The 14,495-nt window shown below is 49.1% G+C and overlaps 1 protein-coding gene across 1 annotated transcript in view; it reads left to right on the top strand.

Moving 5' to 3' along the window:
• The window catches only part of KSR2 (kinase suppressor of ras 2), a 393,208-nt gene extending 378,926 nt beyond the window's left edge, over positions 1–14,282 (top strand). The window contains exons 15-19 of the mRNA XM_044244186.1: positions 1,072–1,168; positions 2,180–2,313; positions 7,677–7,808; positions 12,590–12,719; positions 14,145–14,282. Coding sequence (XP_044100121.1) covers positions 1,072–1,168; positions 2,180–2,313; positions 7,677–7,808; positions 12,590–12,719; positions 14,145–14,282 — 631 coding nt within the window. The remainder of the gene's footprint in view (positions 1–1,071; positions 1,169–2,179; positions 2,314–7,676; positions 7,809–12,589; positions 12,720–14,144) is intronic.
• Positions 14,283–14,495: the final 213 nt, after the last annotated feature.

Genomic DNA, 14,495 nt, shown 5'->3' on the forward strand with positions numbered 1-14,495 from the left:
CCAGAGGGGTTAAGTAACCCACCCAAAGGCACACAGTAAAGAGCACAGCTGGGATCCAAACTGAGGTCCCTCTGCCAACAGTTCTAGCTCCAAGCACACGATCTCAGTTAAGTCCAGCATGTAACAAGGGCTTGAAAAATACTAAAGGAAGGACTACGAGTCTTTTAGCGATGAAGACCTAGATTAAAAGAAAAATTCAAGCCATTATTTTGACACAAGATGGAACATGAACTTTCCTAATACCATCCCTTCCTCCTTCAGCCAACACCGATGCCGTGAGCCAGAAGTGGTGCCAGGGGCTGGGAATGTGGTGGTGAATCTAGAGATCATTCATCCCCTCACCCGTTCCGTGACCATGTACTGAGGGCCCGCTGCGTGTGTGTGTGCCAGGAACTGAGCTCACTGCGGGAGGGACAGACGGAGGGGTATGCAGGCAACTAAACGGGGAGGGGTGACCGTCACTGCATGAACGTCCTCTGTCATCTTGTCATTTATCTTACACCACTGGTCCTTGCAATGAACTCAGTGAGGCTGAAAAAGTGAGGCCCTCCATCTTAACAGGCATCTGGCGTGGGGGGAGGAGTACCGGTGTTGACACGCCGCCGTATGAAGGCTTGAATGCATCGTTGGCCGATGGTACTTGGTGGACGTGAGCCACCACTTTGCTGGGGTTTTATCACTGTCCCTCAGCAGCTTCGGGCGAGCGGGAGCAGCTGCGACAAGTGGCTGGCAGAGTGCTGTCTGAGTGCTGTCTGAGGACCCCAGAAGTTGTTGGTTTATGCATGGCTCTCCTTCTGTGCAAGTCTGGGACAGATGGAACGTGGCGAGCCTGCCCTCTGGACTGGGTTAGCTTCTGCAGGCACCTCGGTGCCAGGGTGGGCGTGTTGTGACAGAACGTGCCCCCCGCCCCGATCTGCATCCTAGAGCCAGATCTGAGGTCCAGTTACAGGCTCGGTATCCCATAGGCAAACTGGTGGCACCTGCCGTCACACTTGTCCCATCCAGCCACCATTGTGGGTCACTCGCCTTTGAACAACTGCTGATCGTTTCTTTCGTCCTTTTGCTTTCCAGCCTGTGTAAGGGACGGACGCTCTATTCTGTGGTGCGGGACGCCAAAATCGTCTTGGATGTCAACAAAACGAGGCAGATTGCCCAAGAAATTGTGAAGGTACCGTAGGGTCTGGGGCTCCCTCCCGAGATGCATGGTCTGGCTTCAGAGCAACAGTCTGGGTTAAAAAAAAAAAATTAGACTCGATCTGAAAAATACCAGACTGTAGGTGAGGAGGGGTTTTGCCCGGATACCACATTAGGGTTGGTCCCCCGATGTTTGGCTGCCATCTGTTGCCTCATCATCATGATAATTGGGCCCATCGTGGGGACCCAGGGAAGTTTGTGCGGCTAGAATCCCTTACCCCTCCGATGCTTGAATCCCCATGAGCACACGCCATCTCTCTCCGCAGCTGCTGGGGAAAACATCCAATTGTTGCAAGTTGTTTGGGATTAAAACAAACTGGAACATCCTGTGTTTTCTGGCAGGTGCCTCATTAGTCAGTTGACTGGGGCTTTGAGTTCCCATTGGAAGTGTCAGGACTAAGCTGTTAGAAGAGATAAAATGTGACTGCTCATAAAGGCGAAAAACCAAAAATCTAGAGACTCACCCTTGATCGAGACCTCCACGAGACTCTCCCCTCTGTGGTCTTGATCACTGGCTCGTGATCCATCCCTGGAGGAAGGCAGGGGTTTCTGCACTGATACGGGTTAAGAGGATATAAAACACATCTTCTGCAGAGAAGTTATGTTTTAAAAAGGAAGTGCAGGGAGGTGGTGAATGGAATTCCTTTCTTTGGGGACCTCTTCTCGGTTTTTGTCTTCACTCCCCCCCCCCCCCACTAGGGACAGCTTTCTTTGTTTCTTCTTCAGGAGGTAGAAGAGCTAGGTGGGAGCAGTTTGGCGGGGGTCTGAGGGTAGTGGCAGATGTGTGTCTTGGGGACCCATCCTGTTCCCACTCGCCGTGACTTCTCTTACCCTGCCTCTGAGCCTCTGCGTTGGGGTCCCCGGAATTGCGGCTGTTTGGGGCACAGTTGTAGGAAAGGCAAGGACGGTGAGCCCAAGCCAGAGTAGTAGCAGCAGCGACCGCTCAGGTGTTCCCTGAAAATTCCCATCTCCTTGCTCCCTGCAGGGCATGGGCTACCTCCACGCCAAGGGGATCCTTCACAAGGACCTCAAGTCAAAGAATGTCTTCTATGACAACGGCAAAGTGGTGATCACGGACTTTGGGCTCTTCAGCATTTCTGGGGTCCTGCAGGCTGGCAGGTGAGTGGCGGGGCAAGGGCCCAGCAGAGTTCTTGGCTGATGACTGTCGGGGGACAGGAAGTCTGCCACCCAAATGGCATCAGTGACCAAGACTGGGTGTAGGGCCTGAGGTCGCTGAATTGGGTAGCTAGGCTCTTGCTGATGCTAGAGCAAGTCGTGAGTCCCTGGGGGAGGCTCTCTCTCAAGTGGTGCTCTTCCCATGCACGGGCATTATTGGGCACAGAGCATCCCTGAATGCTTGAAAGCCTTTGACCTTGTATTTAACTGGAAGATTCCCCCTTTGCCCCGAGGACCCACCTGAAAGTTGGAATCCCTCAACAGTCCTTGCTCGAAGTTTTCTTATGAATTGATCCATTTTATGCAGCAAGAGTACTGAGGGATTTAAAGTCAGACCCACCTGAGGCCCCCACCCTGGACTCTGCCCCTTAATCACTAGACTTAGTTATACTCCCGAAACCTCCCCAAACATCGGTTTCCATGCCTGCAAGAAAAAATGACGATGTCATCACGCCTATGTCCGTGGGATCCTCGTGGGGCCAAAAGAACACAATCAAGGATCCAACAGCAGTGCCCAGAGCACGGGGCACACCGCACAGAGTAGCTGCTGCTGAGCTGCTGTAATTACTATAGATTTGCATATACCTCCCCTGGTGTCACCCAGGAGAATCATTAACCATCTTTAAGTAATTAACTCTCAGGAGCCGCTCACCCGAGGGCAAGCTGCCTAGAGTTGACCAGGAGAAACAGCTTGATTCCAAATAAACATCCCATGATTCAGGAGGTCGGCCCTCCCTGACTTTTAATTTGGAGTGTGGACACGAGCCATGTGCAGGCGCGGCACACACACACACACACACACACACTTCGAAATCCTACAGGTTTTCTCTAATCACGCCTTTTATAACTTGCCCGAACCTCCTCCGGATGGCAGCCCACGCTCTCCTTTTACTTCAGTTTCAGCTGCTGTGCAGTACTGATCTCTTTGAGGTCCACCCCAGGGCCCCCCAAGGTGAATTTTGTTTGTGCTACATCATACGTTCGATCTAAGAGCATCCCCAAACCAGCAACACTTGATCTAGCTGCTTTCTGATCTAGATACAGAAAGCGCAACAGAAGCTTAAGTTTCTTGACTCCACCCCAAAAGATTTCACGGCGTCCCCAAAACTATCGATAAGGCCCTCAGATGAGAAAGTCAGGAGGGCTGAACCATGTTCCTTCTTCCGCCCGTCTCCCCAGCAGCACTTAGAAGTGGGTTTGCGGACACAGGAGTTGCAAGGCGCGCATGCGCACACACGTCCACAGGTCCATTCATCCATCACACGGGCCAAGGGGCAGAGGAAGCAGTTGGTAACATCACTACGAACTCGAGTATCTGTGTCCAGATAAAAAGAGGCCCAGCAGATGCTTTCGTGAACCTGCTTCAAGGCTCTTTAAAAAAAAACAAAAAACAAAACACCAAAAATCCGATTCCTCCAACCCAGAGGCATGTCCACATACCCTCCCCCTCCCCCCTTCGTCCTTGGCAGAGAATTCTCCTGCTGGTGGAGAAAAGGAGGGCAAGACCTCTGATTTTCTCCCTTCTGGTTCTCGCTTTTCTAAAGCCCCAGGGTAAGGAGGAAGAAAGGAAGGAATGACGTGAGCCTCCTTTCCTTTACCTCATTCACAGAGACCCAGTGTCAACCGGGGAAGAAAGTTCAAGTCAAGGGCAAGGTGGCTGCTGGCCTCATTTTCCAGCCGGTACTCCCCCACTCCTGCCCCTGCCCAGCCTGGTCCTCAACACAAACACGGGCAGTGTTGGGAGAGGCCAAGGAGCTCTCAGCGACCTCTCCTAGAAGAAATCCACATTTCTTGGTTTCCCACGAGTCCCCATCAGGGATCTCCTCTGGTGGTTCAGTGTTTCCTGCTGTAGTTATATGTAGAGCTTAGTTTTCATGTAGGATTTCACTTTGCTCCCTAAGGGTGCTGTTTCCCCAGGAACTGCTGGAAAATTGTGGTTGGGAGTTTTGGGGATCACTTGTTACTTCTGCAGCTTTGGGCAGATCGCTTAAGTGTTTTGAAGCTCTGTGTCCTCATCCACAGAACAGGATCTTATCCATCCCATAGTGCTTGTTGAGATGCAGTGTGTTGGATAACCTGGTGCACAGGAGGCACTCAGCAGAGGCTACTGGCTGTCCTACCTCTCTCCTCCTCCCCGAGTTAGAGCCTGGGGCATTCACAGGGCTGGATTCCCAGCAGGGGGAGGTCGGCTGGGCCTGGGCAGGGGTAGGGGTTACCCAGTGAAGTGAGCATGTCCTGAACATCCAGACCCACCCCGGAGCTTCCCCCCGAGCCGGTCCCCAATATTGCAAGCACACAGCTGTGCTGCCATTGTCATCGAGAGAAGGTACCATTTTCCACGCCAGCACTATCATGCCAGCGCCCTGCAGGCTGTTATTAATCATAATAATAACCGTAATGACGATGATTTGAGTTTTCACCGGTGGGCCCATTGCCAAGGGAACATCCCAGAGGGTCTGGGCCAGGCCTGGCATCCAGCCCCCTCCCGGGTGTGTGCCCCCTCTCACCCTGGGCTGATAGCTGGGGAGTGGCCAGCATCCCTCCTCCCGGCACAGCCAGCAATTGCAAACCTCTGACATTTAGCCATCAAGTCCAGAATAGGCAGCAGGGGCGGTCAGAAAGCCATCAGAAGTGGGGTGCTCTCTCTTTTGGCAGCGGCACCCCATCTCACCGCAGCCCCCTCCCTTAACCTGGCTGTACCTGGAGAGTGTCCGCTGGCTCAGGCCATGGCCCTACCTTCTTACATGATGTTCTTACCTTGGGCTATAGTCTCAACTCCATCTCTGAATCCTCAAGATGTAAATATATCCATAGGTAATAATTCTGTCTAGTAATCCTGAGACCCTGGCAGCTGACACAGCCCTGCGTCAGCTTCGTGTGAGATTAATGAGCCCATTGTGCAGGTGGGAAAGTGGAGACTCGGGCATGCTCAGGGTCACATGGCTAGTAAGCAGCAGATAGGCCCTTAAGTTCCTGAAGGCATCCCCAGTTCTAGAAGCAAGAATTCACACGGCCCTGCCAACTCAGGGCTTTCCAGTGGATTTGGGTCTGCTGTGTAACAAGTCCTATGTTACTGATGCTAAAAGACTGACATTTGGACCATTTCCTTATTTTCTATATAAATGAGAACAGTGATTCTCAGCTGGGGCTCTTCTGTCCCCGTCCCCTGCCAGGATATTTGTAATGTCTGGAGACCTCTTTAGTTGTCACAACAGGGGAGGAGGGAAGACTGGTATCCAGTGGGGAGAGGTCAGGGATGCTGGTCAGAACAGGCCCCCACCATAAAGAATGATCCAACCCCCAGACTCCTGAGACCTCTCTTTTCTGGGTTCTTTCTTTCCCCGTGTGGTCCACAAGATAACTTTAGGGATGATGTTAATAAGCATCATCTATTCTAGTTCCTATGTATGGTCATGGTAAGAAGTAAATGAAAAAAAAAAAAACCATTTGTAGTAAATAATATTTGAGAGTTGTGCTGTCCAATAACCCCCAGCCACATAAGACTATGTCATTTTAACTTTTTTTTTAAGATTTCATTTATTTATTTGTCAAAGAGAGGGAGAGAACAAGCAGGGGAGCAGCAGGCAGAGCAGGCAGAGGGAGAAGCATGCTCTCTGCTGGGCAAGGAGCCCAATGTGGGACTTGATCCCAGGACCCTGAGATCACGACCTGAGCTGAAGGCTGTTGCTTAACCAACTGAGCCATCCAGGCATCCCAAATATTAACTCTGATTAAATTTAAATTAAAACTTTAATTCTTCAGTTATACTAGCTGGATTTCAAGTGCCCAATGGCCATGACGGCTCATGGCTGCCATATTGGATAGCACAGGCAGAGAACATTTCCATCATCACGGAAAGTTCTATGAGATAGTGCTGCTCTAGAAGATATTCAGATAGGGCAGGAGTCATGGTCACAGGATATGAATGGGTGCAATTGAGGGAGCAGCGCATCGTACCTGACATGACTCAGAAGCCACCCTAGGGGAACTGGAGAATCCAGCCAGCCCCAGCTCTCCACATTCTGGAGGCTCTGGGCCATCATGATCTCACTCCCGATGGTTGGAGATATCCATCCCCATTCCCCATCACTGCCCCCTCTCCCTGTAGTAACTAACTGGCCCCTTCCTGGGAGTCTTGAGTCAGTGGAAGCCTTGTAGGAGATCTGCTCAGATTTCAGTCCCAAATGGAAAACTCTGTACTTAACTATAAGTCTTACCACGTGAAGATAAATACAGATAAATTTTTTTTCCAGATACAATTTTATCTAAAGTGAGATTCCTCTTATCTTTGACACATTCCCCTGTTAAGTTTTTTCATATAATGCTTATCATTGTCTGTATTTTTCCTATTTATTGAATTCATTTGTCACCCCCTTCTCCTACCAAAGCACAGGCTCCAGGAGGGCACAGACCTTGCACATTTCCATCACTTCTGTGTTCCCGGTGCCAAAACCAGAGAGCTTAGGCATAGCAGTTCTCCAGAAATCCAGTGAATCCTCATTATTCGTGGATTCCACATTTGCGAATTTGCCTACTCACTTCAACCTCTTTGCACCCCCAAATCAATACGGCAACTTCGCAGTCATTCCCGGCCATGCACAGAGTGGTGAAAGTTTGCATCACCTGGTGTATGTGTTCCCAGCTGAGGTCAGACAAGGGGATGCCCTTCATTCTTGCTTGAGCTCTCATACAGAGAGGACCAGCGGGTAGAGAAGACCTGGGAACAGAGACAGGAGGGGGCCGTGCGGTGCAGGAAGCCCTGGGCCTTGGGGCCAGTGGGACAGAGTTTTGCAATTCTGGCACGTGATTGTGGGGCCGCCCCAGACACATTGCTCAATGCTTCTGAGCCTTGTTTTCTCTTCCTTAAAATAATGAAAATAGAATATACTAGAATGAGCTGTTTTTAGGATTTAAGATATACCCGATGTGAGGTGTGTGCGTGAATACATATTTCCTCTCGGAGCCAGGATTCTGTATTTGCTAATTCTCTCTTTGCAGAGACTTTATACAACATAACTGCCATGAATAACAAGACTCAGCTGTATGGGAGGAATGAATATGCAGGAGGGGATGCCTCAGAGGGAGAGGGACCTGAGGATGGTTTGGGCGTCGAGTATCTCCCTCCAGACCAGACTTCCTTGCCTCTTTTTTGCTGGGGCTTGGCCTCAAGTACAAGGGCAGGCAGTGCCTAGTTGCAGGAGATGTGAGAAAGCCAGTGGAAGTGGTCCAGAGGCTTGGGGTCGGTGCTGGGGGTCTGGTCCTCCCTGGGCTGGGAAGCGGGCTCACTCTGTGTTTTGCATCTCCAGGCGGGAGGACAAGCTACGCATCCAGAACGGCTGGCTCTGCCACCTGGCACCAGAGATCATCCGCCAGCTGTCTCCCGACACAGAAGAGGACAAGCTCCCCTTCTCCAAGCACTCAGATGTCTTTGCACTAGGGTAGGTGGCCCATGCTGGCCGTGGGGAGCCCCAGCCCAGGCAGAGGGACAATGTCCAACCCTTCCTTCTCTTCTTTTGGAAGAGATGGGGCACCTTACCTGCTGGGGCCTAGGTGGTCAGTTTTCTGGATGAGATGGGGGTATCCAAGTAGGGTGTAGTAGAAACAGGGACTCTAGCAAACCTTAATATGCCGGGTTTCTAATTGATTACGTGACAGTGGCAAGTCACTTGACCCATTCATTTATTTGCTGAAGCAATACGTGTGGAACGCCTAGCATTAACAGATTATCCAAAACTTGAGAACTTAGAGCAACATCTGTGATCTCAAGTTTCTTTTCTTGTGTGTTTTGTTGGGTGGGGGGGATGCTTAGCCAAATGGTTCTGAGCTGGTTCGGGATCTTTCGTGAGATTATGGTCAAGATGTTGGCTAGGGCTGCAGTCTCATCTGAAAGCTAAATGGGTTGAGGATCCACTTCCAAGGGGACCCCCTCACATGGCTGTTGACACAAGGCCTCAGCAGGACTGGGGGAGTAAAGGAGGAGCTAATCCCAGCCTGGGAGATCAGAGAGGGCTTCCCAGAGGAGGTAACTCTTGCACCTAAATTAGCAGTAGAATATAACTGGGCCCGATGAGGGTAGGGTGAGGTATCTAGACAGAAGGAACATGTGAAGAGGCCTAGGGTAATAGAATACAAATTTCCCACAAGGAAGAAACATGTGCGGAGTGGAGGGGGAGGGAGCTGAGAGATGGAGAAGCAGGAAAATATGAGCTGGGGGTGATAACAGGAGAGACTAGGATGGGAAATCGAATCAATCCTACAGGGACTAAGAGGCTGCGTTAAGGAGTTTTCACTTCATCTTCACAGCGCTGGGGAGCCATTGATGGTTACTAAACTGGGGGAATGTAATAATATCTTGAGTTTCAGAATAATCATTCTTCTGTGCAGAGAATGGGAAGAAGGATGAGATTAGGAGGCTGGGTGACCAATCCAGGGGGAGAGGCTGACATTCTCTACCAAATCTGTGCCAGTGGGTTTGGACCCTGGAAATGGATGGGGAAGGGTGGGGGGAGGATGGGGTCTGATGTTGGGTTGAATGTGGATGGTGCCCAGATACCTACCTTAGGCAACTGGGAGAGATTAGTGTCATTCACCAAGGTAGAGACCCTGGAGGGGACACCTAGGCTATGCTAAGAGGGCAAAGAAAGCCGTCTTGGACACAGTGGGTCTGGGCTACATTGGAGATGGCCAATGGAACCAACCAGAAGGCAGCTGTATCTACACAACTGGAGTTGTGGCTTCTCAGCTGTTTAAGGGCTTCTCAGAGTTTAGGGCTACTCCACAAAGAGAGAGAAACTGCACTCATGAGAGAGAATGGGATGTCTTTGCAAGTGTAGAGACAGATAGAAGGCGCAGGACTCAGCCCCGAGGTGCAGGATGAGGGCTCCAAGAGGGTGCATCCTGGAAGGCTCCTAGGCTCCCATCCCTCAAATAACCATGCTGATCTTTGCCTTACCCTATCCACTGGAGCGGTTGCAAAGATGGCTGGTTACAAACAGAGACAAGGTTGGGCAAGCTGTTTGGCAAAGTGCAGCCCTACAGGTGTGTCCAATTAGACTTAGCACCACCAAGAGATGTTAGAGAGACCGTCCTCCATGGAAAAGTACCCCCACTATGTCTTCTCTGTAAAGCTCAGGGAGGAGGGGTGGGGCACGTTTGCGGGCACATCAGGATTCTAGACATTCATCCCTCGGACCCCTTTAGATGTCGTTTGCCTTGATTAGTGTACGCCCAAAACTTTATCTAGTTAGATACTGTTATCTGAAACCAAGCTGCAGTAATTAAGTTGGTATATATTGTAGTATAAATTTAGCAAAAGAAACAAGAATGTAATTAACAAATGCACCAAAATAAGTAATTGGTTTTCCACTGGAGTTTTAATCTTTAGCAATTTATTTTTCTCTTAGTGTGAGTTTCTCTTGGAAGTTGGGTTTGAAAGGAAGTTTTAATGAGGCTTTTATTCCTGACACTGCTGAATTCTGGGGGACCTGGCGCTCTTGGTTTCCTGTCAATTAGGTGCCTCTCGTTGCTTGGGAACATCATGCTTAGGCATGACTTAGAACAAAACTGGACTTTTAAAAGCCTGTGGAGCACCGTGTTTAGGTTTTTGTGGGTGCTGTCTCCTGAAATCTTGACAGGCACCCGACTGACAGAGGAGGGGACAGGCCCCAGGCAGCTCAGTGACTGACTTGTCTTATGGTAATCCGGGGTGGATCTGGGAGCCACCCTGGGACATCCTAACCCGGAGTTGGAGGGTTTAGGACCTCAGAGTCATTTCACCACAAAAAGCCCTATTTCCCTCAACCGTAAATAAAAGATAATAAACCCAGCATGACAGACACTGAGGATCCAGCAAGAAAACGCCTGTAAGGCACCTGCACCCAGGCTCCTGCTAGGCTCCCTTCCCCCTCTGCATGAGCCCTTGCCTGCAGTCTGTTTTGCGCCTCCTTCCCAAGGCCCTAACAGTCAGCTGCAGGGTTGCCCCCTGCCCCAAATCCTACACTTACACTCACAGAGGAATCTGAAATAGGATCAATTATAGTTTCCTCATAGCGTAATGGCCAGGGTTACAATTCTGTCGTCAGATCAAACGGATTCAGCTTTGCCTGTACCTCTTATCAGCTGTGTGGCCCTGGGTAAGATACAGAAGCTTCTGGAGTCTCAGTTTTCCTCTTCTGAAAAATGGGGATGATGATCGTGCCTCCTGTTTGAAAATGTAGGTCTTACTTTGATTCGGGTATGATGAGGGCAATCAAGTAGGAAGCAAGGATCATTAGAAAGACGGTTTGTTGTTCATGATTTCCAAAAGCGGGGCGGGGGGGGGGGTTTGCGGGGGAGGCGGGTAGCACATCATACCACACAGGGAAAGCACCAGGGTCAGAAGGCAGAGGGAGCAAGAGGAAAATGCAGGCAGGAGACTTCAGTGTGGTTTCCTCAGGGAGGAACCGGTGAGGCAGGGTAAGCAGGCTAAGATGGGCTGGTTTGACTAATGCAGTGGACTCTAGGGTGTGGGGTATCCAGGGTAGAGCATTTGGGCCCCAGTGAAAGCCTGATGGAGGTGGGGGTGGGGCTTTGGATTGGTTAGTTTGCATATGAAAGACGCCCTCGCAGGAGAGTCATTTACCATTTGGAGGAATGAGCTGGCCCCTGGGGAGAAGGGCAGTCCCTCCTGGAGTCAGGGAGACCCCCAGATGTCAAATCTCTAAAATACGAAAGCATGCTTCTCACACCTCCCCTGTAATCATAATAAATGCAAAGGGCTTAGAATAGGGTCTAGCCAGAGTCAAAACTCAGTAAGTGTTACTGATTATTACAATGACAACAGTCCTCATCTAGCACCTTACGGGGACAACTGCCTGGCCATGTCACTCAACAGCCCAACATCTGAGCTTCACCCCTCCTTGAGCCAGAGGGATGAGTTTGCGGGGGTGGGGGGTGGGGCGGTGGAGGAGCCCGGGAGGGGGACAACATGCTGAGAAGCGGGACCCTGGAAATAGCTGGTTTGAAGAGTCCTCTGATCAGTAAAGAAGATAACAGTGCTTCATGTTCTTTAAAGCAAATTTGCATAAATTATTTTAGATTAGAGGAAAGATCATTCCCTAAGGCTCCTTTCAGATATTTCCTGAGTTGGGGAATTTTGTTCCCAGTGAACTGAGACCTAGTCCCTTCGTACAGCTCAGCAATTCCCAGCACCCTGTGAGCACCCCATGGCACCCCCGCCAAGGCCATCACTGCCACCTTACCCCCCAGCATTTTCCCCCACTATTCCACGGGATGCCATATATTTAGAAAACAAAATTATTTTTTTAAAAAATCATATGCTATGACCCAGAATTAGCCATTATTAATTAACATTTTGCTGTTTCTCTTTATTCTCCTGCTGATACATATATAATTTTTTAAGAGTAGGTATTACTGGGGCACCTGGGTGGCTCAGTGGGTTAAGCCTCTGCCTTCAGCCCAGGTCATGATCTCAGGGTCCTGGGATCAAGCCCCGTATCGGGCTTTCTACTTGTCGGGGAGCCTGCTTCCCCCTCTCTCTCTACCTGCCTCTCTGCCTACTTATGATCTCTCTGTCTCTCTCACTGTCAAATAAATAAATAAAATCTTAAAAAAAAAAAAAAAAGAATAGGTACTACCTTATATACAGTCTCCTATCCTGCTTTATTCATTTAAAATTAGATAGTAAACATTTTTTCATGTTGGCAAAATTTCATTGAAGTGTTTTAATAATAATATCATATTCCATTTTTTCTGGATTTGCCATAATACATGCAACCTATTCTTTTCAATGAACAGTTGTGTCATTTCTCCTTGTTTTTATATTATATATAATGCTGTACAGAATATACTTGGAAGTTATTTTTTTGTATCTCTTAAGTATTTCCTTACAGGGGGTTCCTAGAATTACAAGTGTGGGGGTCAGAAATCCTAACCACATTCTGTTACACTTTTGGGTTCTAGGCTTTGACTCATTTTAATTTAGGGGTAGGTTCAAGGTGTTCAAGGATACCAGGGAAGGTATCCTTGGACAAGCATGACTTCAAAGACATCAAGAAAGCTTTAGGTGTGTCCCGGCTAGCAAAACAACAGTCCCGTGAGGAAGAGACTAGAAAGTGGAGGGGTTAGCTAGCAGGAGGGCTGGGTAGATGTGTGTTGGTGAGGGGACATAGGGTCATGAGTGACATACCACATCAATGACCTCTTTTACATCTGCCAACAGCACAATATGGTATGAACTCCACGCCAGGGAGTGGCCTTTCAAGACTCAACCAGCAGAGGCAATAATCTGGCAAATGGGCACAGGCATGAAACCCAACCTCAGCCAGATTGGCATGGGAAAAGAAATCTCGGTAAGTCCTGGGACAGTGCTCTGGGGGTCAAGGAGAGAGGTAGACACAGTTCAGGGCAACTTTTTTCCCATGTGTTAAGGTTACGAATGCTTCCCCAAAGGGTGGCACAAAAGCCAGTCCACATGATTTGGAGCTTAGGAAGGGAAGTTTCTGAATTATGCCTGCAATTCAGGCTCCCACCTCAAGGGTGCGGTAGCACTTGTCCAGACTATTTCTAGTAATGAATTGCTACATCAAGTAGAAAAAGTGAATTCCTCTTTTTCTGTTACTTTTAAAAAGATATTCATTAAAATATTACCCATACTATAATTTTAATTTATTTGCTTCTACATAAAAATTTTTAAGTCATGATCCATCTCAGAATAAGATATACACAAACAGAGAAGCCTGAATATAAATTAATAATCACCCTCTAAAACACAGCAGGAAGAGTACTGCCTTTTGATCAGAAGACACATAAATCAGGGAAGGAGTAATTACCTGGTATGTTTTTAAGGATTACCTGTATATAGGTTTTCCTTTCTCAGATGAGGTGATTATTAAAAGTAACCTCCAGGGGCGCCTGGGTGGTTCAGTGGGTTAAGCCTCTGCCTTCAGCTCAGGTCATGATCTCAGGGTCCTGGGATCGAGCCCCACATTGGGCTCTCGGCTCAGCAGGGAGCCTGATTCTCCCTCTCTCTCTGCCTGCCTCTCCGCCTACTTGTGATCTCTGTCAAATAAATAAATAAAATCTTAAAAAAAAAAAAAAAGTAACCTCCAACGCTTTGACTTTGAAGAGCATTTATGGTTTTGGGATATGGATAGAGACCTCAGGATATACTTTTCTCCCTCCCTTTGAGGAAAAAAAATGGCCAAGAAACTCCTTGGGGAGCATTACTGATCTCAGTGTATCCTAGACCTTCTAGAACAGGACCTACCTAGTTTGCTCTATGGGCTCATGTGTTGGATGAGTGGATGGATGGATGGATGGGTGGAAGGAGAGACAGAAAGATGATGATGATAGATAGATGGATGGATGAGGGTGAATGCATGAATGGGATGGATGGATGGGTGGGGTGGATAGATAGATGGATGGATGGATGGATGGATGGGTGGATGGATGGATGGGTGGGTGGGTGGATGGATGGATGGATGGATGGATGGATGGAAGGAAGGATGGATGGATGGATGGATGGATGGATGGATGGGTGGATAGATGGATGGATGGGTGGGGTGGATAGATGGATGGATGGATGGATGGATGGATGGATGGATGGATGGAAGGATGGATGGATGGATGGATGGATGGATGGATGGATGGGGTGGGTGGATGATGGGGATATATGCAAGTGGAACAAATAGGTAGAAAAACAGACCCAATGAGATGCCAAAGGGTATCAAGGCATCACTATTTACACTAAATCACCACATGTTGTCTTCTTTTAGGACATTCTTCTCTTTTGCTGGGCCTTTGAACAAGAAGAAAGACCTACCTTCACTAAGCTCATGGACATGCTGGAGAAACTGCCAAAGCGAAACCGCCGCCTGTCTCACCCCGGACATTTCTGGAAGTCTGCAGAGTAGGTGTTCTCCTTTCATATGTCTCCCCACTGCCTTTGTCCTCTGGCCTTTGCTGCCTTTTTGCTCGCCTCCCCCATACCTCTGCCAGCCATCTCCTTTCCATACACCCACCTTCCTCTCCCGGCCGCCAGCCTTCTTACCGGGTTCCTGTTCAGGGGAGTCTAGGGTCAACCATCCAGGGCCTTGGTCCCTGTTGCTACTATGGCTACCTCCTTG

This window comes from Neovison vison, chromosome 3 (genome assembly GCF_020171115.1).
Source record: "Neovison vison isolate M4711 chromosome 3, ASM_NN_V1, whole genome shotgun sequence".
Lineage (NCBI taxonomy): Eukaryota > Metazoa > Chordata > Mammalia > Carnivora > Mustelidae > Neogale > Neogale vison.